This window comes from Mauremys mutica, chromosome 12 (assembly GCF_020497125.1).
Source record: "Mauremys mutica isolate MM-2020 ecotype Southern chromosome 12, ASM2049712v1, whole genome shotgun sequence".
Taxonomy (NCBI): Eukaryota; Metazoa; Chordata; order Testudines; family Geoemydidae; genus Mauremys; species Mauremys mutica.
In genome coordinates, this window is record NC_059083.1 from 81,635,541 (window position 1) to 81,658,515 (window position 22,975).

A 22,975-nucleotide genomic window follows, 5' to 3' on the forward strand; every position below is an offset into this window, starting at 1 on the left:
TGGCCAGAGTCTTAAAATTGAGTTTTCTACAGCTTTGCTGTGCTCTGGGCTGACCAGAACGGACTTTGCTGTAACCTTCATTTCTCTGTGCTAACCTGAAGATGTCCTGAGCTGTGTGGTAGGTGACTAATAAACCTGACTGTTTTGAAAACACTGCTTGAGTGTCACTGTGAATACTTGGTGAGGTGCATTAATGCTGAAGAGTACACAAGTCTCTAAGCAGGTGTCTAGCTCAGTGGGAGTTGCTGAATGGAGCTCACAGGATGAAAAAGGAGTGCTGAAGCCAGAGGTTCAGTCTCAGGAGGCAGTGAGGCTGCATGGCCTGCCCTGAAGGAAGGGCCTGGCACACTGTAGGGGTCCTCCAAGAGACTCTTCCAAAGCTGGGGGCGTAGGACCAAGCCTGTGGATCCGTGACAGCATGTCTCCTAGCGAAAAAGCTGTCACTTAGGCTTGTGACATATGGCCAAGCCTGAAACCCAGTCACATTAGTGTGCTGTGATTTTGGAGTGGATTTGGCAGTGAGTGACTCATCTTAATGAGGTTGTTGGGGACATTGGGCAAAGCCTAGTAGCCAGTGACTTCTGCCTTGGCCCCCAAGATCCCTTTATTGGATTCTCCCTGTAGAGCTTAAGGGCAGGTTTCCTAGTGATGGGCTCAAACAGCCCTTTGCACCTCAGCAGCCCCTAGGAAGCTGCTTTGGAATTTCCATCTACTCTAGTTACCCGGAGCCCCATAAGTCCAAGGTCCTTCGCAGCAGAAAGAACCTTGCCTGGTTGGGGCCCGTGAAAAAGGTGCCGCACTGGTTTGTGAGAGCCTTGCTCTGACTGGGGATGTGACCCTCCCGGCTGTTGTAACGGCACGTCCCTAGGGTTAGCAGGACAACCGGGTAAAGGAGAGAGAGGCATCATTTCCCAAGTCTTCTATAGCCCTTCCCTCCCACCTGGCTAGGGGAACGCAGTGGGAGATTGGCTTCCTCCTCAGATGTTTTCACAACCTGACAAAACAGGTTTGGTGACCATGCTGCAAACTCAGTCACCACTGAGGCAGCAGGGAGAAAATGGCTTGATGAACAGGGAGTGGAGGGGAAGGCAAGTGGCAGCAATTTTCTGGCGTCATGTCCTGCGTATGGATTCAGGCTCTGTTTCTTGCTCTCTTGCTAATTCTCTCTGCTTTCCTTCCCCATGCAGCCCACCAAGAGTCTTTGAACACCAATCAATTGTTTTTTCTATTCAACAGTCAGACAGTGCTGCTGAACCCCCCATCTAGACAGAGCTGAGCCTCCAATTTAGCTGGTGCTCTCCCCAATCAATACGCCAATCTTTAGCTGGCTCTCTGTTTTTCTAAGTATGTATCCAGTATTCATGACAGCAGGAGCTGAGTGAGAGGAGCCTCGCCCAGAGAAAGGTGACCCCCATGCTGATTACTTCTTAAATTCTGGTGGAGCTGGAAACTGGCCTAGTAATTTTTCCCCCTTTGAGGCACGGCTGCGTGTTGGGATGGGGGAGGGGAAGAGGAGGGTGAATGTGGTACAATAAATCAGCTGACAGATTCAGGGCCAAGCTGGAGAATTTTATTGAATCCTATCTTGAGGTGCTTTTCCCACTGCAGCATCCTTCAGTGTGACACACACAGCACCAAGGGTGCTGAGCTGCCCTCCCACAGGGTAAGAGCATGGACTGGTCATGGAAGGTGGGCACGCTGCATTCTGTGGATAGCATTGCTATTGGCTGGAGGTTTCAAGCTGGACTGGAGGGGCCCTGGGCACCCACAGCTCCATCCAGTGACCCAGGAAATTGAAAAACATTGGTCTAGAGCAGGGGTAGGCAACCTATGGCACGCATGCTGATTTTCAGTGGCACTCACACTGCCCGGGTCCTGGCCACCGGTCCGGGGGGCTCTGCATTTTAATTTAATTTTAAATGAAGCTTTTAAACATTTTAAAAACCTTATTTACTTTACATACAACAATAGTTTAGTTATATATTATAGACTTATAGAAAGGCACCTTCTAAAAACGTTAAAATGTATTACTGGCTCGCAAAACCTTAAATTAGAGTGAATAAATGAAGTCTCAGCACAGCACTTCTGAAACGCTGGGCTAGGGCTTAGGTCATCAGACTGGATCAGTTCAAATGTTAGAGGAAGGTTTGGGAGGGGGAACCCCATTGGGCAGTGGCCTGTGACCGGTGTGTGGTACTGCATGTATGCAGAGAAGTCCAATTAAAAGATCAGATTCCATAGTGATGGCTCTGGTGTAAGTACCCTCTAGTCACTTTTCTGTCAGGTAAGGCCATCAGGTTTGCTGTTGTGATACCTCTGCTTCCTGCCATATCCCCTGGACTGAATCTGAGCACATGAACCTCTTCTTTGGCACCTCGGACCCTCCCAGACCTTTGGGCTGAGGTATGTCCTAGTGACCCGTCCTAATCAGGTAGGTTACAGTGCAGTGGGACTCAGACATGGGAAAGGGGGACAGATGTGATGAAGAAAGGTATCTTGACTGTGAAGTGTGTGATGCCCTCTAGTGGTGCATTTGTATATAGAAAAAAGCCATCTTAATTCTGGGCACAGGAATGTTTGGAGCTCTGAACCCACTCTTCCTTCCCACTTGCAGAAATAACAGAAAAATAAACAGATTGCCAGAAACACCCAGAACCCATTTTAAAAAGCCTTCCTTGCATGTTCTCTCCAGCCCTCGTTGTCTCCCCCATGAAACAGAAGGCATGTCCTGAGCTGAGGAGGATGTCTCCCTGCCCGGCCAGTCATGTGTGCTCTGCAGCAGGGCTGGCTTTAGGCACCGCAGGGCCTGATTCGAAGGAGCTGCTGCTGAAGTCCTGCTGCTGTCTTTGGTGGCAGCTCAGTTGCTGCTGTGGAGGAAGGTCCCTCCGCCGAAATGCCGCCGAAGACAGCTGCAACGATTGAGCTGCTATTGCCGACAGTGCCGGGACTTCGGCAGCAGCTCAATCGGCTGCCAGTGCCTTCGGCGGCATTTCGGCGGAGGGACCTTCCTCCGTGGCAGTGATTGAGCTGCTGCTGAAGACAGTGGCGGGACTTCGGCGGCAGTTCCTTCGGGAGGTTGCGGGGCCCTCCTAGGGGTGCACGGCCCAATTCCAGGGAATCGGCTGACTCGCCCTAAAGCCAGCGCTGCTCTGCAGCAGAGTTGGGTGGAACCCTAGAAACTACTCAGCCTGACGTTTGAGGGTGTAACACGAGGTGGCATCAGCAACAGGAGTGTTGAGCACAAGGATGGAACCGACTTGCCCCTGGCTTGTCACCCTGTGCACAACTGTAACAGCAACCTCCTCACCGCACCCAGTTGCAGCCATAGAAGACTCCGTTTCTAGCACTGGTCCTCAGGCTGTGGGCTATGGAGCTGCTTTTGTATCAATGCTGAAGCATTTTCTGCAAGGTGAAGCCTAGGCAGGACTTTGTTTCATGGCTTCTCTTGCCGTTCTGCTGTTTGCTTGGTGTCTTTTTGGTGAGTGTTCCTTTGGTATGAGTTCAACCCCGACTCAGTGTGTGGGGGGGGGCCCAAACTGTAAGGGACAGAGCCAACTGCACAGTGGCCTGGAGAGGTCATAGTAGTGAGGGCTGCAGGCACTGAAGAGAACTGGAGAGGAAGTAGCAGGTACAGGGCATGGAGGCCCAGCTAAGGAGCTTGTATGAGGAATCCTTAACATATATGAGCAAGTTGATTTTCACCATGTCTCATTATAGAACCCTAAAATAGAGATCTCTGGTGCTACAGGCAAAACGCAAAGGGGATGTCTGAGAGAGATGCTCTCCTTAAAAATGGTGGTTGTGCTATCCTTGTCCATTCTTCCCCACACCGGCTTTACAGATAGAGGCAGAAAAGTTTTCTCACAGGTGTCACCAGCCAAACAGCTGAGGCGGCTGTAATGAAATGGCTCCATGGCAGAGTGTCTGATCTATTTTTGAAGTAAGCTAAGTGCTGTCTCTTGCCCTCCTTCCACTAGCAGGCTAAACTAAACCCGAAGGCTCTTGGGAACAACGCGCCAGAATGTTCCCAGAACCTTTATTCATTGCAGGAGTTCCTGCTGGTGACAGTACCAGTGTCTAGGGCAGCTTGCCCTTGTTCCCATGGGCATGAAGCTGAGAAATGCGCCCGTGCGTGTTAGGGCCAGAGATCACAGAGAAGGGCTTCTTGGGCTCTTTGTGTGATTGTTACCCACAAGAGCAGCAACGCGCTGTATGCATTAGCATGCAAAGACTTTTAAACTCAAACTTCCCAATGCACTTTTTTCCTTATTTGCGGTTCAGATGTTCAAATTTAGTTTCCAACAAATATTGGCCCTTAAATATGTCATCCAGAACTGAGATGAGCTCCAGCATGGGACAACCCCTTTGCTTGGATCTCAACTGCCTGGTAGTGTCGGTTATTCCTGGGGTAAATGGGTGTAAGATGCTACTGTTCTGGTTTGGTAGCTTTTTACTCTCATTCTGCACAGGAGTAAATAAACACACAAAGTACAGGATGGTGGCAAATCAAGCCTAAGTCAGCACAGAATCCTGCCCAGGCAATCCTGCTAGCCACTCAGTGGGCATCAGCCCTCTCTTCCCAACTGCTTCTAGTCCTTACCCTGTGATCAGGACTCGGCCGACTGGACTTTGCAACTGGGAAGGGCTTTCCATTCCCTTCACCCTTTCAGTCCGCACACTCACTGCACAATGACACGTCCCTCCCTTCTCCCACCTGTCACCCTCATGCAAGCCACCCCCAGAAAACATTCCCTGACATCTGAGCATATTGATTTGTAAAACACTGATTGGTTACCTTAGTGCCAATTCAGAAGCTAAAACTAATCATTTTGGATGGCCTGTGAGTATATGCTCTTACCATACCTGTGTGTGATGTTGAGGTGTCAGTGCACACACTTGCCTGCCTGATGGTGGTGGTTGTGTGTACAGCTGACTGTGCCCAAGGCCCCATTGTGCTTGGCTCTGTACAGAGTTAGAGAGAAGACGCAGTCCCTGTCTCAGAAGTTAATATTTATTAGACATGTATTGAGGTGGTGCCTGGAGACCAGCCAGATCGGAGCCCCATTGTGCTGGGTGCCACTCCAACATGGTAAATGACGGTCCCAGCCCCAGAGAGCTCACCGTCTGAAATATGATCCATAACAGCTGGGTGAGAGACACAGGCTGGGGTGGGAGGTGGGGAAGACTGGGGAGCAAGTGGTTGCAGGCTCAGTGAGTTGAGATAGGATGCTAACTGGTGGAGTGGGGTGCACAAGAAGGGGTGGTTTCTTATAGTGGAAGAGACCAAGGCATATTTGCATTGTGAGGGGCAGGTGATCGGGGTTAGAAGAGGAAAGCTGGGAAGGTGTCTATGATTGGGACGTGGGAGAAGGGGACAGGGCAGGGGAGGTGGCATCAGATTTTGTAGATTTTTTTCCAAAGAGTTTATAGAGGACAAAAACCAGCAGGAGGGTTTGGGAACAGTACAGCAAATGGGCTGGGGAATTTCAGGCATGCAGCTCACTAGTTCCACTTCCGAACAGCAGATTCTGGGTTCTCTCTGCTCTCAACGTATGGGCGCATTGCCTTGCCCTTGCCTATTCTCCTCTGTGTACCTTTGTCTCTAGGCATTTGCACCTTTACCTGCCCCTGTGCAGTGCCAGGAGAGGCTTGGGAGTACCCAGGCCTGGTGTTGGGAGGAGCCCTGTGTGGTTGGGTGGGTACAGGGAATTTCCTGTCTCCCAGGCTTTCAGTTGCATTTTGAGCCTGACATTCTGCTGTGCTGACATCTCCCTCCTTCGCCCCCCAGTGGGAAATGAGAGCGCTGTGATTAGCCTAATGAGTGGTTAATTAATGAGTGGGCTGGTTGTACAGTAGAACCTCAGAGTTACAAATTCCTTGGGAATGGAGGTTGTTCGTAACTCTGAACAGAATATTATGGTTGTTGTTTACAGGCTGCAGAACATTGACTTATTACAGCTCTGAAACTTTACTGTGCAGAAGAAAAATGCTACATTTAACCATCTCAGTGTAAATGAAATAAGCACAGAAATGGTTTCCATACCTTGTCAAATCTTTTTTTAAACATTCCCTTTATTTTTTTAGTAGTTCTATGTTTAACACAGCACTGTACTGTGCTGCGTACTTCCGGTTCCAAATGAGGTGTGTGGTTGACAGGTCAGTTTGTAACTTTGAGGTTCTACTGTGTAGTGGAAGTGTGCTGACCTTGCTGAATAATGGCAGGGTAACAGCCTGTCAGGGACAGGGCACGTGGGTGCATTGATTTATGGCTTTAACCCTTCCATTGCCTCTTTGGTGTGGTTTCTCCTGGCTCCACTCACTTGGCTGCTTTTGTCTTAGTATTCAAGTGTTTATCAGGGCTGCCCAGAGGATGCAGGGGGCCTGGGGTCTTCGGCGGCAGGGGGCCCCCGCCGCCAAATTGCTGCTGAAGACCCAGCACTTCAGCGGCGGGTCCCGGGGCGGAAGGACCCCCTGCTGCGGGTCTTTGGGGCACTTTGGCAGCGGGTCCCGGGGCGGAAGGACCCCCCGCCGCGGGTCTTCGGGGCACTTTGGCAGCGGGTCCCGGGGCGGAAGGACCCCCCGCCGCGGGTCTTCGGGACACTTGGGCGGCAGGTCCCAGAACAGAAGGAGCCCCTGCCGGCAAATTGCCGCTGAAGACCCGGAGTGGAAGAAACTCCGGGGGTCTGGGTCCCGCGAGAGTTTTCCGGGGCCCCCGGAGCGACTGAAGGACCCCGCTCCAGGGGCCCCAAAAAACTCTCGTGGGGGCACCTCTGGGGCCTGGGGCAAATTTCCCCACTTGCCCCCCTCCCCTCTGGGTGGCCCTGGTGTTTATGCTGACCTCTGCAGTTCTCCAGGGCTGGTGTGTGGTCATTGGTGTACCTCCTGCCCCCAGCCTCATGTTTTTCCACTGAGTGACTGAGGGGGCTCCTCTCCCCCATAGGTGAGTGTGGGGTGTGGGAGAGAGGCTGGGGTGTCTGCAATACAGGCAGCTAGATAGTCACATTTAACTGAATGATGAATACTGAGCTAATTGCCAATTATGCAAAGTTTGCAAACTCTAGAGGAGGAAGCAAGTTGGGAGAGAGCCTGTGCTGAATGGTCTCAGGGAAGGGAGGTGGCCTGGGAATAGGGCCTTTGGCATGGCCTTGCTTCTAGGAGGTGCAGCCGCAGCTGAAACCTGGTATCTGGTATGGGGGGCAGAGGGAGAGATGGGGATGAGAATGTATTTGGCACGTGAGTGCCCCATTTCATTGCTGAGTGCCAGAATGCTCAGCCTGCTGGGAAAATGATTGTTGGGTCCCATGGACACATTGGTGAGGCTTCTCATTTACTCCTTTCCCAAAGGGCCCATGATGGAAAAAATCAAGGCAGCAACTTTGCAATAGCTGTTTGAGTTAATGTCCTTGTCCTGCCTGGGGGTGTGTGCACATGCTCAATGTATAGATGAGGAAACATGCCCAGTACTGCACTGGTTGTGTGTTTGCAAACGTATTTTTGATGATGGTCATTACGGTAGCGTGTAAGGACCAACCAAGAATGGGGCCCCATTTTGCTAGGCCTTGTACAAACACAGAGTAGCAGATGGTCCCTGTCCCAAGAAGCTTACAGTCTATATAGCCCAGACACAGGATGGGAGAAGGGATGTGACACACAACAGAGGGAGCACTGTGGCAGCACCAAATGGTGTGTTAGTTCCAGTATTTTTTTAATGTAATTGAATTTATGTATTGGGATGTGTTTAGTTAGAAGGAGAGCAGCTAAATGGAAAGAAAAGTGAAGGTGGGGAGATACTGAAGGGAATGGGAGTGGGTGAAGGGGACATGAAAGGGACAGGTGTGGAGTGAATCTGAAGTGAAGAGACTGCGATGGAGGGGAAGAGTTGGAGCCAATCAGCACAGGGCAGAGACAGTCTAGTCCAGTAAAAACTCTACAAAGTTCTCTGGATGTGTGAAGGTCCCTGCTTTGCTGGGCTGCAGTCTCTGGCTCACTTCTCCCCCAGGCTACAAAGGAGACACCACTTGTGCCAGTGTGTAGAACTGAGTTATCTGCTCTCTTTTACCCCCACTCCAACAGGCAGACTGGCCCAGATAAGTTAGTAAGTGCAGAGCAGCCTGGAATGCTGTTTGATGCCTTCATTGGGAGGTGTGAAATGCTGCATGAAATGTGCAAATAGAAGAGGCCTGTGGGGGGCCTCCTCTTCCAGCCATGCATCTTAATCTGCTGCTGCTTTGCACTGCAGCTGGGAGGAGCAAACACTTCCTACTTCTGCTCTTGCTTGCTAGCCAGATCTCTCCCCTTCCCTCTGCCTGAGAAGATATCAGGGTTAGTTCAGGCCTATGAGAAGCTTCCTGTCCTTTGCTGTGGCTCTGGGAGCTTTCATCAGGGCTTTAGCTGGGCATGAGGAGTGAAGCTCTGTGAATGTTTGAAGGCCCATGAAAGAGGCAGATTTAGCAAGTCCTTTCTGAGAGATGAATAGCTGGCAACATCTTTCCCTGACTGTACAAAGTTTCAATGTCAGATCAAGATCAATCTGGATTTTGAACCACCATCAAAATGTGTCCCCAAAGAAAAGAGCATTTCTGGGATAATGGGGATCATCATTTTCACTCCCTGGGCTCCAAGGGACCTGTATTCCTTTCATGTTGGTTGTGAAGACCTGTGAGGAAGATGGCCCTTTGGTACAGGGCTCACTAGTAACCATTGGAAAGAGTCTCTGTAGCGGGACTGCTACTTTGAGGATTAGGTCCCACTGTAACTGATAGATCAATCTTCTCCCTTCCCCACCCCGACATTTTTTTATTTTTTAGGCAATAGAGTTGGAAAGGTTGTTTCAGTGAGGTCTAAGCACCTCACTCACCAATACCAGCTGGGTCACATTTCTGGGAGGGGACCAAACTCCCAAACAAATACATTCCATGGGGATAATGGCCTGTTTCTAAATCATGGCCAGGTAAAAACAGATCTGAGCAGCTTGTTCCCACCTCCTATGGATCTCTGCCCTGTTCTGGTGCCAGGATGCAGCCCTGTTTACTGTGTTTTCTGTTGGAGGACATGGAACTGGTCATGCAGTGTGGCTGTAACACTCACGGTCAGAGCTTGTATTTCACCTTTAGCCTGTCTGGCCTTCCTTTGGGTGGTGATTTCTGCTGTTGCTTGCTAACTGGCAAGGCTGTCTGAAGGCTGCCTAGTCACCACTAGCACATATGTTGTTTTATTGTGTACTTAAATCCATATTGAATTCAGGAAGTAGAATTCTCTGGCCTGTGTTCTGCAGAAGGTGCCTTCTGGCCTGAAAACCTATTAATGGAACAGTGCTGGGAAGGAGGCGGTGCCATGGAGCACACTGAACTAATGATCTGGTTTGTCACTGCTCAAGTCTTGGGCTTAAACCGTGACAGGAGTGAAATGAGTTAGCTAGTTCTGACCTCAGCTCTTGTGTGGATATCCTAGAACTGTCCCAATTAGCCCAGACTGCTTCCTAGTTGTTCTTGACGGAAACAACAGGGGGTTAAATAGGCAAACACTGAAGTTAAGTGGCAAAGCTGGGCCTGGAAGGAGTCAAACAGGGGTGTAGGACATAACTGAGGTGGGTGGGCAGAGTTTGGGAGTTCAAGATTGCAATGTCAGATGTGCTGCAGGTTGGGGTGGAAGGGCATTGGCAGAGCTGTGTGTTTGGGGACCCCAGGGCTAGAATAGCAAGGGGGCTGTAGGTCAGGATTGACAGGGCATCACCAGAGGTTTGGTGGGGTGTTGAGGGATGGAATAGCAAAGGGAGCTGCAAGTTCAGACTGAGGGGCAGCAGCAGAGTGGCAGGGTGCAGATTAGAAGCCATGCAGGACTGAACTAGGGTAGCAGGGTTGCTGCAGGGTAGGATTGAGATGTGTCGACAGATCTGAATTGGTCCTGGGACTGGGACAGAAGAGTGCTCCAGGATGGGTTGGGGGCCAATATAGGCGCTATGGGGTTCTCACCACAGCAATGTGTCCTTCAGTGTTGTGAGCACTAAACTACACCTGGAATTTGGTTGTGGGGGAGTGTCTCATTGCATCACTGAATGTTGGGCTGGATCATTTCAGCAGAGAGGTCCCTACATTATCTCCAGGTAGTTCTTGAGCTGACTGCAAAATAAGTTTTCTCGGATTCCCCTGTCCACCTCTCTGGGAAGTCACTAGCTATGGTTCAAAGTTTTCTTATCATGATTATTATTCCTTCTGGTCTGGCATCTGTTCAAGTGACAGCAGCCAGGGAGAGAGAAGGGATTGGAACAAATTTCTCATAAAAAGTAGCTAAGTTGATGAAACCATTATGGAGCCTGCATTCTGCATTTAATCATTCTGACACATCAGTAGGGGAGGCATGTGTGCATGTGTGTGTGCACACATGTACACTGAGCTTCCCTTCAGGCAGTCTGGTCCATCCCCTCTCTTTTCTATTGCTGCCTCTCCCTCCCTCCTTTTACACACACACACACACACACACACACACACACACACACACACACACACACACACACACACACACACACACACACACACACACACACACACACACACACACACACACACACACACACACACACACACACACACACACACACACACACACCCCCTTACCTGTCTCAGGTCCCTGCATTTAATCTCATCCACAGACCTGTCTTATGCTACTCACTAGTGCAATTGCTAGCATTGAATAATAAGGCCACACCTGCTGGCATTCAATCTTCATAACAGAGCAGGACACCCTTATCTGGCAGCCTGACAGCAGGGAGAGAAGTGCCTGACAAATTCTTATTGCTGCCATAGTTATTACTTTGCAGAGGCTGCTCCAGCACCCACCCCGATTCACCTTGCCTCTTTCTGGCATGATACCTGGCAACTGGTCCGTTTTGATCCTGAATGTGTTCCTTTGACATCATGCAAGCGTGGGAAGAAAGGGGCAGTGTTTGCATATTGCATGTGTCTAGTGGATGTGCAGGCTTACTTGCAGCAGTTTATTCAGGAAGAATAAAACAACCCTGAAAGTGTTGAACTAACCCTGACCCCAGGCTCTTGGCCTGCCCTGGTCTGACTGGCTGTCCTCAGCCCAGTGCCCTGGCCTTGCATGCAGTAGCAGTGTAGGCATGCAGGCAACATTGGCAAAGGTATAAACAGTCATGACAATTTTCCCTTCTAGAGCCCCTTCCATTCCAGGCCAGTGCTTAGATACTGTAGTGGGTAAGAGCTCAAAGCATTGTAACAGCTGTGAATTACGCCATGCCAGCTTCCCTCGGTTGCTCCATTTACAGAGGCACAGATTGAGTTAGTGACTGAGCTGGGAGTAGAAACCAAGGCCCAGTTTTAAAAAGTATTTAACAGTTGCTGAGTTTGGCATTGCAATGCCTAACTGATTTAGGGGCCCAAATCTCATTTTCAAAAGGGATTTAGGTATGTAGCCTAAATCCCATCAACAGTCAATAGCATTTTAGCTCCTAAGTGCTTAAATCCCTTTTGAAAATGAGATTTAGGCTCCAAAATCAGTTAGTTGTTGCAACGCTGAGCACAGCAATGTCTAAATACCTTCAGAAATATGGGCCCAAGAGTTCTACCTGCCATTCCTTTGTTGTAAGGACTAGAGCACGTTCCCTGCCAGTGCGAATGCAGGCTGGGTTAACGCCGAGAGCCACGTGGCTGGCATGTCACCAGCACTTTCAGGAGTGAGCAGTTTGGGCAGACTGCTCTGGGCAGTGGTTCTGTTCTGTCAGGGCTGGAGGATGCGCTCTGCCTGCGAGAGAGAGACATGTTCTAGCCCCATCGTTGAGTGATTTGTTTTGTGTGTAAGGTGAGTGCTCTGTGCAAGAATGTGTGGCTGTCTGATGCAAAGGAAAAGAGTGGTTCCCATGTAGATCTAAATTCCTGAAGATACAGGACAGCACTAGGCTGTCCAAGAGGAATTGCTTATTTCAGGGGCAGAGCATCTCCCCCAGCTTGTATTGTGTGCTTTCTACCACGAGGGAAAGTGTGAACAGGGACAGAGTTGTTGGACGGTGTGCATGCACATATGTGCATGGGAAGGCAATTATATTCCCATTCTCCGGGGACATGCACAGAGGGAAGAGTCCCACCATCCAGGAGCAGAGCAGCAGGTCCAGTCTGCGTGTCTGTATGGAGACACATAGGAAGCGTAGTTCTGCTGTATATATGGGGGAGGGTGAATAGCCAGTCTTAGGCCATGTCTATTCCAGACACAGCTATACCAGTGCAGCTGAGCTGCTGTACAATCACTCCCACTCTATGCCAACGGGAGAGGGCAGAGCAGTTTGGGGACAAAGGGGCAAACCCAGGAAAAAAGGGAGGAGAAACCTAGTGTGTTAGACGTTCAGTCTGTTACCTGCTTTCATTAAAAATCAGTGGTGCATTCGCATGCTTCCACTCCCTCTCTGACAGTCAGGCTCCTGCACTGGCTGTGGGGCAGGATCCGAAACCAGGCATCATTCTCATTATCAGCCTATCCTCTCTGCTGCTTTCCCCCCTCCCCCCTCCCCCACCCATAAACTAACCAGCTCATCTCCAGCCCCATCAGAACCAAGATTTACAGACAGGCCCTGCCGATTGCCTGTCTCCTCCTTCTCTCAGCTTTATTCCTGCCATCTATCATGCCCAGCTCCCGCTTCACAGCCACTGGGACACTTCATCAGGCAAAATTTCAACCTTGGCAGCCCTGGCTTCGATGGAGGGAAAACGTGAACAGTAATATTAAAATAATGGAAAGGCAGCAGGGTGGGGAGGATGGTGCAGGGACATGGAAGGTCAGGCGTGGCCGAGAACAGGGATTGGCGGAACAGACCAAGTGCTTGGGACAAGCACAAAGCTGGGTTCTGCCTCCACCTACTTGGAGGTATGTGTCACTCCCAGCCTATGCTCCTCCCTCCTCATGTTTACTGGGGTGACATGCCCCTGTGCAAAGTGCCAGAACAAGGCCTAGGCACCACTCAAGTCCCACCTAAGCACGTAGGGCCTTGTGTTGAATTTAAAGTGCCCCTCTCCTCTGGCATGGTCAGCTTGCCCTACTGCATCTGGCTAGTCCACACTGTAATCTCTTTGGGGCAGAGATGTTATGTTCCTATATGTGTATAAAGCACCACCTCCCCCATAATAGTGTGTAAAGAGACTGTGATATTGGTGTGAACAACTTTTGGGAAAAATTCTGCTGCATGTCTAAGAAGCAGCAGGTGCTACAGCTGGGTAGCATGTGGAGGAAGTTCAGCCTGGTGGGGCTTTATAAAGGATGCAGTCATTAAGATAAAGCTGGGTCCTTTTGCTTGCTTTGACCTCACTGAGGGTTCTGGCACCCAAGCAGGGAGAGTCCTATTTTGATCAGGTACAAAATACAGTGAATTTGGGTTACGTAAATATATTCCTGCCTTGTTCAAACCCCAGTGCCCTTTAAATAAGGGGAAACAACGATTCTCCAGCTGCTAAGAGGATGACGCCAGAATGACACATGGTCCATTCTTTCTCGGGGGTGTGCATTGGTGGCCCCTACTTCCTAGTCTAGGAACAGTTGCCAATTCAAAGCACATGGCACCATCATTTTTCCCAGATAATTCTGAGTCTCCTCTCTTTCTCTCTTGGGACATCTAATTTTTGCTTTTAATAAATAAATCAAAGCTCCCACTGCCATTGCCATGACTGACTCCCTCCCACCCCCGCCCCCCTGCCATGCTCTGCTTCGCTCTCGGGGGTAAGCTGAGTGCCTAGACCCACACATACTCTCAGCTAGCTCTAGTCCCGTGTGAAGGGGGTGAGAGCTGATCAGCTGTCCCAAGCGTTCAAAGTCCTGGCCCATGCCCCCCTGAAGCAGGACCAAAGCTGAGCAAAAGACATTGCAGCTGTTGTCAGCTGAAGCTCTGCTTCCCTCCCAGGCAAATCTTTGCGTGTCCCATAGCTGTGAGAGTGCATTGTTCTAAGGCAGTGCCAGCAGCCTGGTTAGGGCCTGCAGGTGCCTTCAGCCTGGGACTTCCTACCCAACCCATCAGACCTGCTCTGACAGCCTCCTTTGCTGAGGGCTGTGTCCCTTTGTTAGTTTATAGAGGCACTGGAAGGTCAGAGAGAAAAGCTCTACCTGGCGGAGGGAGGGAGAAGGAACTGATGATCAGATGGAGCGCTGGCCTGGCTTTGCTCACTTGACTACAGTGCACGAAGGAGCAGCCTTCCCAATCCTCCTTGGGCCTGTGGGCCTGGCTGAGCACCCAGCGCACACATGATTAAGGGTGACGCTGATTGGCAGCTGCTGCTCACAGGAGCCTGAGGCTTTCCTGTCCCTCAGCCGTCTTTCCTACTGAACATTATTAATGTAATGGGCTCGTTGTATTTCTGGAAAAGTGAGGCGAGAGAGTCACTCACATGGAACCTCTGCTTTAAAAGTATTTCGATGGACAGCTGTCACATAAACATATTGGAGTCTTCCAAGCCCACAGGTCACAGTGACATGCTGCTCTTGCATGAGAGAGGAAGGGAAGGCAGCAGGCTGGGTGCTGGCCCGAAGGAGCTGATTGGGCAGAGCACTAAGAAGGGTTTCACATACTGAATCCAGGGTGAAACAAATGGCTAGGTGTTCCCCGAGAGGATGGGCCCTTTGGGAAAGCACGAGTCCCTGGCAGACCTCAGTATGCAGCATGCTTGTCTGTGCAGTGTACCAGAACGGGGTGGAGCTCTACTGTACTGGAGCATGTAGCATCCCTGAACAGTACCCTTTTTGGAGAGCCCTGTATACGCCTTACATGGCTCTGTGGATGGGGTCATATGTTGTCCAGGGAGGCCCGTGGATGCTGTGGTGAGGAGGGCCATAAATACCTAAATAGCCAAGCCATACCAGGGTATGCAGCATACCTGTTTGTCTGTTGTACCTCTATTATGCAATACCTGTATGTGCAGGTGACTCGCCTGGCTTGGCAGTGCTTTTTGGGTCCCTGGGCAGCCTGTGGGGAGCCAGGCCAGGCTTACCTGGTGTGGTACATGCTGTAAGAGCTCCCTTGATAGATGAGTGCCCCTGTAGAACATGCAGTGCCAGGATTGCCTACTGCAAGTCACGACTTAGTCTCCAGAGAAGTTGTCAGAAATTGTTTCACTCCCATTCTCTCTCTGCATGCCACAGGCTGAAATGGTTCCTGAGCCTGGGTCCTAGCCTGGGTGCCCTTGTAGTGTAGCCAGGGTGTAAATTCAGCCGGAGCTGTCCGGAGGAGAGCTCCAGTAAATATTTTCAAATCCGTGGGGAACCCTGGTAGGTCTTGCAGGGCAGAAGCCCCATGCCCCGGTGCCAACCCCCTGCCAGGCTAAAGCTCAGAGCCTTGGTGCTGCCTCCCCCACTGGGCTTAAGCCATGAGCCCCAGTGCCACCGCCACCCTCCCCTCCCCCCCCGGACTGAAGCCTGGATCCCTGCCATGCCACTACAGGGCAGAAGCCCCAAGCTGCCCAGTGGCTGAAGCCCCGAGCCCCCAATCCCCACAATGGGCCCTGGAGTTTGTATAGCATGTTGGGGGCGGGGGCAGGAAATAATTTAAGAATGTAAGCCCTGTGTGTAGCGGAGGCCTCCGGGATACTGAGGGAGTTCCATTCCTCCTGAAAGCACTGATCCATTCCTTGCTCTGGCCCATGTCAATGGAGTGCTGGAAGGAGCTCTAACTCCTCATGAAAAGCTGCTGTGGCCACTGTGATATCTAGAGGTACATCTGCACAGCAAGCAGAAACCTGCAGCAGTTGGCGCCTGGGTCTACAGACCAGTTCACGGGGCTCATGCTACCATGCTTAAAAATAGCTGGCCAGATAGTCAGGCTCAGGCTGGTAGGGTTCGGCACCTGGGCTCCAGCTTGAGCCCAAATAGTTACACAGCTATTTTTAGCACCATAGCCCAAGTCTGTAGACCTGGACTCTGAGACTCGCTGCTGCAGGTCTCTGCTTCATGTGCAGACGTACCTAAGTAATGCAGGGACTTAGGTGGAGCAGCAAAGTGCAGAGCCCAATTCAGCAGAAGCCTTTTAGGGCCTGTCTACACTAGCTAAAAAGTGTTGCAATAGCCTGTTGGTTGCAGCACATTGATCTTGCAGTGAGGAGTCCGGTAGCACCTTAAAGACTAACAGATTTATTTGGGCATAAACTTTTGTGGGTAAAAACCCCCACCTCCTCGTTGTTTTTGTGGATACAGACTAACACGGCTACCCCTCTGATACTTGATCTTGCATTGCTGGTAGATGTAGGCATGGTCCAGTCCCTTTAGGGATGCAGGGAGGGAGCAGGCCGCTGAGTGCAGAGGGGGAGAGAGAGTGCATGAAGTGGGGTTGGAGAAGGCTCCATGCAAGGGCCAGGCAAACTGGCAAATCCGCAACAGACTGGGATCTGGAATGCAGCTATGTGAGCCCTCTCACCCTGCCTTGTGCTGGTGGCTTTGCTGAGTTGCAATCCATGCCATCTGCTTGTGACTCATCCACTTCGTCTGAAGAATATAATGCACTCTGGGCTTTGTGATGTGGAGCAATACCAGAGGCTGTAAAGTTTTCAAAGATTTGTTAGGTTGTGTGAGTTCAAGGTGTGTGCTTTCCAGGGGCAGTAAATGATAGTTTCTAATTGTAACCATCATGTCGTATCTCATATGCAGGGCTCAGGTGACCAACGCTTAAGGGGGCTCTGCTCCCCTTCCCTTCTCTGCTGCCTTCTCCCTGTGTATTTTAAACTGTCGTCAGTCAGTCACTCTTATGCATCTTCTTGGTAAATTCCCACACAGCTGGAGAGGCTGGCAAGCCTGCAGGGCCAGGGAATGCCTGTGAATCTGTCCCTGAGAGTCCTGGCTTTTAGGGCTCTCCCATGGGGGTGTGTGATGTCAATATCAGCTGTGCTGCCCTACCTAGGCTCTGTGGGGCCTGGGAATCCTCAGCTAGGACCTGCCTGGGCTTTGAGGATATATCTAAGCCCAGGGTTAGTGGGACTCGAGTGAGTTAACCCGTGTCAGGGAGCGCTGGGCTTGAGCATCTACGTTGTATTTTAATTCTAGGTTAATCATTTCAGACTTGTGCTTGAACCTAGGGCTCTGGTGTCCACACTGCAGTGTGCAGGAGGCGCTCTGACTCTGTACTTGCAGATTGGTGATCAGAACAGATGGGTTAGCGCAGACCTGAGCTGCTGCCATTTGCAAAGTGGGGGTCACTTCTGTTTTCAATAGAGTGGATTGCAGAGTGTTGGGCTAGAGAGGACTAAGGAAGTTGTCCCATGGAATTGTGGGATCCTTCCAGCTGAGTCCTGGGACCCAAGTCAAGCAGGGCTGCATCTACACTGCAAAGCAATAGGGCTTGGACCCTGGCTCCCAGCTTAACTCGAGCTCAGACCCCCCAGCCCTGCAGCATCCTGGGACCCTGGGTCAGTGCAATTGAAGTGTAGGCGAAAGGGGGGTAGGCTCGAGCCCGGGCTCAGGCACAGGATTACGTTGCAGTGTAGACATAGGCCTGATCTACACTACAGACCTATATCAGTGTAATCACATTGCTCAGGGGTGTGAAAAATCCACACAGACTGACCTTACCGCCCTGTCGATGGGAGAGCTCTTTCCCAAAAGGCATAGAGTGTCTTCATTGAAGTGCTACAGTGGTGCAACTGCGCTGCTGCAGCGCTGTAAGTGTAAATAAGCTATTTCTGTGTGCATTGCAGTGCTGGTGAAAGGGGCTGGAGCGGGCCAGCCCAGGAAACTGGAGTCCTCTAATTATCCCCAGAACAGGCCCAAAGTTTCACCAGCAGCGCTCCCTGACAGTGTGCTTCAGGCCTGCCCTGGAGGGAACAGTCTTCAGACTCCCAGTCCTTGGCACCTCTGCTCAGATTGCCAGCAGGGGAGGGGAGGAGGGCAGTTAGAGCTGCTGGCAATGGTGGGTTTGCATTGCGAACATCTAGGGTGACCGGATAGCGAGTGTGTAAAATCGGGACAGAGTGGAGGGTAATAGGCATCTATATAAGAAAAAGCCCCAAATATTGGGACTGTCCCGATAAAATCGGGACATCTGGTCACCCTACGAACATCTGTCCACTTGGACAATAACAATCTGTCACCCACTAGCCTCTTTTTGTCCTGTGACTACAGTGGTGTTAACGGGTCACTTCACTTTGCTTGGACTCTTGGAATATGCACTCACTACTTATGCTAAACTGTTTGTTCATCTTGCGTTTAGCTGTGACAGTCTAAGTACATTTCCCAGACCTGACCTGTGTCAGCTCAAAAGCTGGTCTCTCTCACCAACAGGAGTGGATCCAGTAAAAGATGTGACCTCTCCCACCTTGTCTCTCTAATATCCTGGGACCCATACGGCTACAGCAACGCTGCATACAACCCTAGGGACTGGACATTTTTCCTATTAGGCCAGTGAGTAGCCCTGAGATGGGAACGGCTGGGGCTCACTGCTGTTCAAGTTTGGCCTAATACTCCCTGTATGAGGGCACAAGCCCAGCCCTGACAGCTTGTTCTCTGCTCCAGGGCTGTGCCTGCCTTGGAGCCCTCACCCTAGTCCTGTGAGGAGCTACCTGATTTCCTGTCTTCCCCTTGGGGTGCCAGGGGGTCCCCAGGCCAGAGTGCACATAGGGTATAGAAAGCAGCTTCTCTGCTTCCCTCTTCCTGGTGCGGCTGCTGCAGCAGCTCTGTGCTCCCGCCTGCTGTTTGGGGCTGGAAGTCAGCAACCCCGTTCTGCATCTTTTCTAACTTCATCTGGATGATATTTTAATAAATCATTGGGGACAGTGCTGGGCCCATACATCACTCGCTCGGCCCCCTGAAGGCTTTCAGGTCGGTGATGGATACATTGCAAGCGTGGGGGTTGGCTGAAATTGAATCCATCCAGCCAATCTCCCTTTCCCATCCTAGGGAGACTGATAGGAAGCTGGCGAGAGATCCCTCTACCTGATATTTGACAACATAGTCATCTCTGGGACAACAGGGCCTAATGAAACTAGATTACATGGTTTTACTTTGACAGATCATTTTGAAAAATGTGGCGATTTCATTCTGTTTCTCTTATTTATCATTATTGTGGCGCTGCCTGTGTGGACGATGAAGCAGGGAGCAGTAATTCTGTACAGCTCAACTGAATCTCAATTTGCAGAAGTGTCAGGTGGATGGGAAGTGAGAATGTCTCTGAGGCCCAGGGTTGGGCCATAGGGTGTTCCCCTCCTCCCTGCCCACCACGGGACAAGGTGAAAGAGTTCTCTGGCTCCTCCTCCTCAAGGAGGGCTTGTGACATCTGGCTTTGAAATCCCACTGCTGCACAATGTGAAAGCTGCTGTGTACTCAAGAGGGGGGGCATAATTGAAGAAAGACAGCCAGGTCTGGTGCGCTAAGCCCTGGGCTAGGGGCCAGGACTCTCTTGGGTTCTTTTTCCAGCTCATTGTTTGCCCTTTGGTGCCAGTCACACCCGTTTTGTGCCTCAGTTTCCTCTTTTATAAAATGGGGGTAAAACCTTCCTGGGGAGAATGAAGAATAGTTAGTGTTTGTATTGTGTTTGGAGATGTCAAGCACCATGTACATGGTACTCGGGTCTGTCCCCATAATGCTTTCCTCTGCCCGGTACAGGAAGAAGACTGTATCCCCCACAGCTTGCTCCAAGGGCTTCCTTTGCCCCACACTAGACAGAAGCATATTTGGCACCTCCTGTTAACAGTGGATTCACACAATGACTCTCCATCCTTCTCCACTTAGATTTAATACTGGTCAAAGGCATCACTCCCCCGCATCCTCTTGCCCCCATCCCTTTGCAGGTCCCAGTCCTGCATTGTCTCTGCTTCATGCACATGATGTAATACATGACTGCAGCCTCACCCCTGCCCTTCAGCATGTGTGCATGGAGCCATCCCGCTTCCTGAGTTGTCAGGCCAGGCCGGGTCCTGCCAGGGTCCCTCCCCCCTTGTTCATCACTGCCAGAGTCTTCATCACAGACACTGCTGAGCACAACAGTTGCCACCAAAAAGTTGACGTTTTCATTTTTCGTTTCTCTACAATAGATTGTTCCCCCTGTTGATGATTTAGAGTTGAAAGTTTCTAGTCTGACACTGAGAAGAGAGTTCCCAAGATAAAATAATCTCCACCAGCAGATGAAGTGACAGAAGCCCCCATACACACACACACACACACACACACACACACACACACACAGTGAGAGAATGCAGTAGCGCACACACACACACACACACACACACACACACACACACACACACACACACACACACACACACACACACACACACACACACACACACACAGAGTGAGAGAATGCAGTAGCCCACAGAAAGAGGAGAGAGTGACGGGGGGGAAATGAAATCACTGGTAATTACTCTGCTGCCCTGCTAATTTACAGCATTAGTGGAATTGGGATGTGCTTCTCCCTCCTGGGCAGGGCTGTCCCCTGACGCAGGTGACCATAATTACCCACATTTAACGGATGGCTTGTACAATCTATTTGTTTAGCAGAATGTGAATATCATTTCTGTGAATTAAATAAGGCTGCAGTGTTAGCTGGGGTGTGGCCCTCATCTGATTGAGAGTATAGAAAGTTGGTTCTGTCTCTCCCCGCCTTTCCTTGCCAGGCACACCCACAACTGAGGGATGCTGCTTGCTTTCCCCCTCTTCTTTGGAGGTAAGGGAGGACTTGTGGGATGTCGGTGCCTCGCAGCATTCCCAGCACAAACCTTTCCCCTCTCTCTTTTTCCAATGGCAGGCTGATCGGAGTGGATTTGCTGTCTGGATCCAGACAAACTGTAAGTATTTTCGCTGGCCTGCTGCCTTTTGCATTTCTGTCTTACCCCTCGTCCCAAAGCCAGAGTCTGTTCTTGGATGATTTAATTCCATGAGGACGTTAACAAAAACTCTCTCTCTGCATTCACTTGGTTTGCAAGAGAATTATCAAATGGAACTGGGGTCTGTGCTAGTATGGTGGGGCTTGTATTAAATTGCTTGCCTTCAATTCTGTGGGTGTGAGAGAGAACGAAGTGTGGCCTGCCTGCTAGCAGCATCACCAAGAGCACATCGCCTCACATTGTTCTTTAGCGAATGCCTGGTTTGCAGTCCAGGAGCAGCGGGGGTCCTATGAGCATGCAGCCTTGTTGGAGACCAGAGGGAATTTAGCTGGGTGCCTTTAAGGGCTGAGCTGGGGAGGCAGAGGCTGCATATTATGTCTCTGGAGAACTCTTCAGCTACACAGTAGTGCAAGTGCCACACAGGTGCTCTCAGGCAGTGTTAGTGGGAGGTATCTCCAGGGGGGACTCCCCCCACACACCTCCTGCACAGCTGTTTGATGATTCTGAAAAGCTGAAACACACCAGAGATTCTTTCTGTATTAAAAAGCCCTGACAAACCCCTCAGTCTCTGATGTTGTTTGGCTGCCAAGCTCCTGTATAGATGAATTCCCAATATACTTTGCAATAGTTTGGGGGTATTGCCCTTTCATTTCTACTTTATTTGGACAAGTTGCTTCTCCTCGTATCTGCTCACAGCAACAATGCCTGATCTGTTATTTGAGCAAGCTGAGGAGAGAGGAAGTCCTGCTGATGCCACAACTGCATCAGTTCGAGGGGATGGAGGACTTCCAATCACCAGCAAGGTGTGGTGTTTTGGGAGCTTGCCTCTAGGAAACTGACACTGCCAGAGCAATTGGGGCAAGGAGGCTCCCTACTGGTGCCTCTGGCTCCCCCTCCTAACTCCTTGGGCCTGGGTGCTAAGAACAAATCATGTGTCTGGCTTTGCTGTAGCTACTGTTGAAATATTTTAATAGCTAATATTTTAAGCATAAAGGATTCAGAGCCTCCATCCACCAAAAGAACGACATCTCTCCAGCCTTGGTGACTAAGTCCCGGACACATGCCCAGAGTGCAGCAAAGAGTCCCGTGGCACCTTATAGACTAACAGGCGTATTGGAGCATGAGCTTTCGTGGGTGAATACCCACTTTGTCGGATGCATGTAGTGGAAATTTCCAGAGCCCAGAGTGGCTCCTTTTTCATATCCACTCAGGCCAGTAGGTTTTGACTTGGTGTCCTTGGCTGTTAAAATGCTTCCCCTGGCAGCCCATTGAGTTCTCAGGGTGAATACGATTAACGTCCATGATAAGAATATGCAAGTAAGAGTAGAGAAGTGGCATGACTTCTGTATATGGCATTAGTGAGACCATTACTGGATGCTGTGTCCACACTTCAAAAAGGATGCTGACAAATCGGAAAGGGGTCAGAAAAGAGCTACAAACATTATTTGAGGTCTGAAAAACCTGCCTCCTCGGGAGTTTAGTTTATCCAAGAGAAGGCTAAGAAGTGACTTGATGATGGTTTAAAAGTATAACTACATGGGGAAGAGATTTCTAATAGTAGATGCTTCTTTAATTTAGTGGAAAAAGGCTTAATGAGATCCAATGGGTGGAAACTGCAGCTATTCAAATTCAGGCAACAAATACGGTGAATGTTTATACTAGTGAGGGTAATTATAGCCATTGGAACAAATTACCTAGGGACATGGTGAATTCTCCAACACTTGAAGCCTATACATCAACACTGATATCTGTCCAAATGATACACTGTGGCTCAAACAGGAATTCTGGGCCTGATGCAGAGATTATTGGGGAGGTTCTCTGGTCTGTGTTCCACAAGAGCTCAGACTATGGTCCCTTTGGGTCTTATCAGCTCTGAATAATATTTCTACAACATTTGTACTTGGGGCCAAAGTTAAGAGTCAGACCATGACAGAGGAAACTGACCTCTGAACTGCCATTAGTGAAAGTCAAGGGGTTGCATGGGGATTTGCCCAGGAACGGGGGTGGGTATCATGAGTTAGTGCATTACTTGACCTGAGAGAGACAACAGGAGGTAATGAAATCATGCCCCTGACTCTTGTGAGAATCTTGCTTTACAACAGTGGCTCCCAAATGTTTAGTTCATGTACCACCTTCTTAAGCACATTATGAAGTGAAGGATTAGCTCGTCAAGCTCACGT

At 50.3% G+C, this 22,975-nt stretch overlaps 1 protein-coding gene across 29 annotated transcripts in view; it reads left to right on the forward strand.

Moving 5' to 3' along the window:
- The window catches only part of RBFOX3 (RNA binding fox-1 homolog 3), a 352,384-nt gene that overhangs the window by 109,622 nt on the left and 219,787 nt on the right, over positions 1 to 22,975 (forward strand). For 23 of the 29 annotated variants that reach the window (XM_044981525.1, XM_044981511.1, XM_044981510.1 and 20 more), the window contains one exon: positions 20,717 to 20,756. The exons of 5 other annotated variants lie outside the window; for them this stretch is intronic. Coding sequence is in view for 8 of the 24 variants with exons in the window: in XM_044981511.1 (XP_044837446.1) it covers positions 20,717 to 20,756 (40 nt within the window). In the remaining 16 variants the exon portion in view is untranslated. Of the gene's footprint in view, positions 1 to 20,613; positions 20,636 to 20,716; positions 20,757 to 22,975 lie in introns of those variants that run through there. One more of the 29 variants, XM_044981541.1, reaches the window with a different exon arrangement.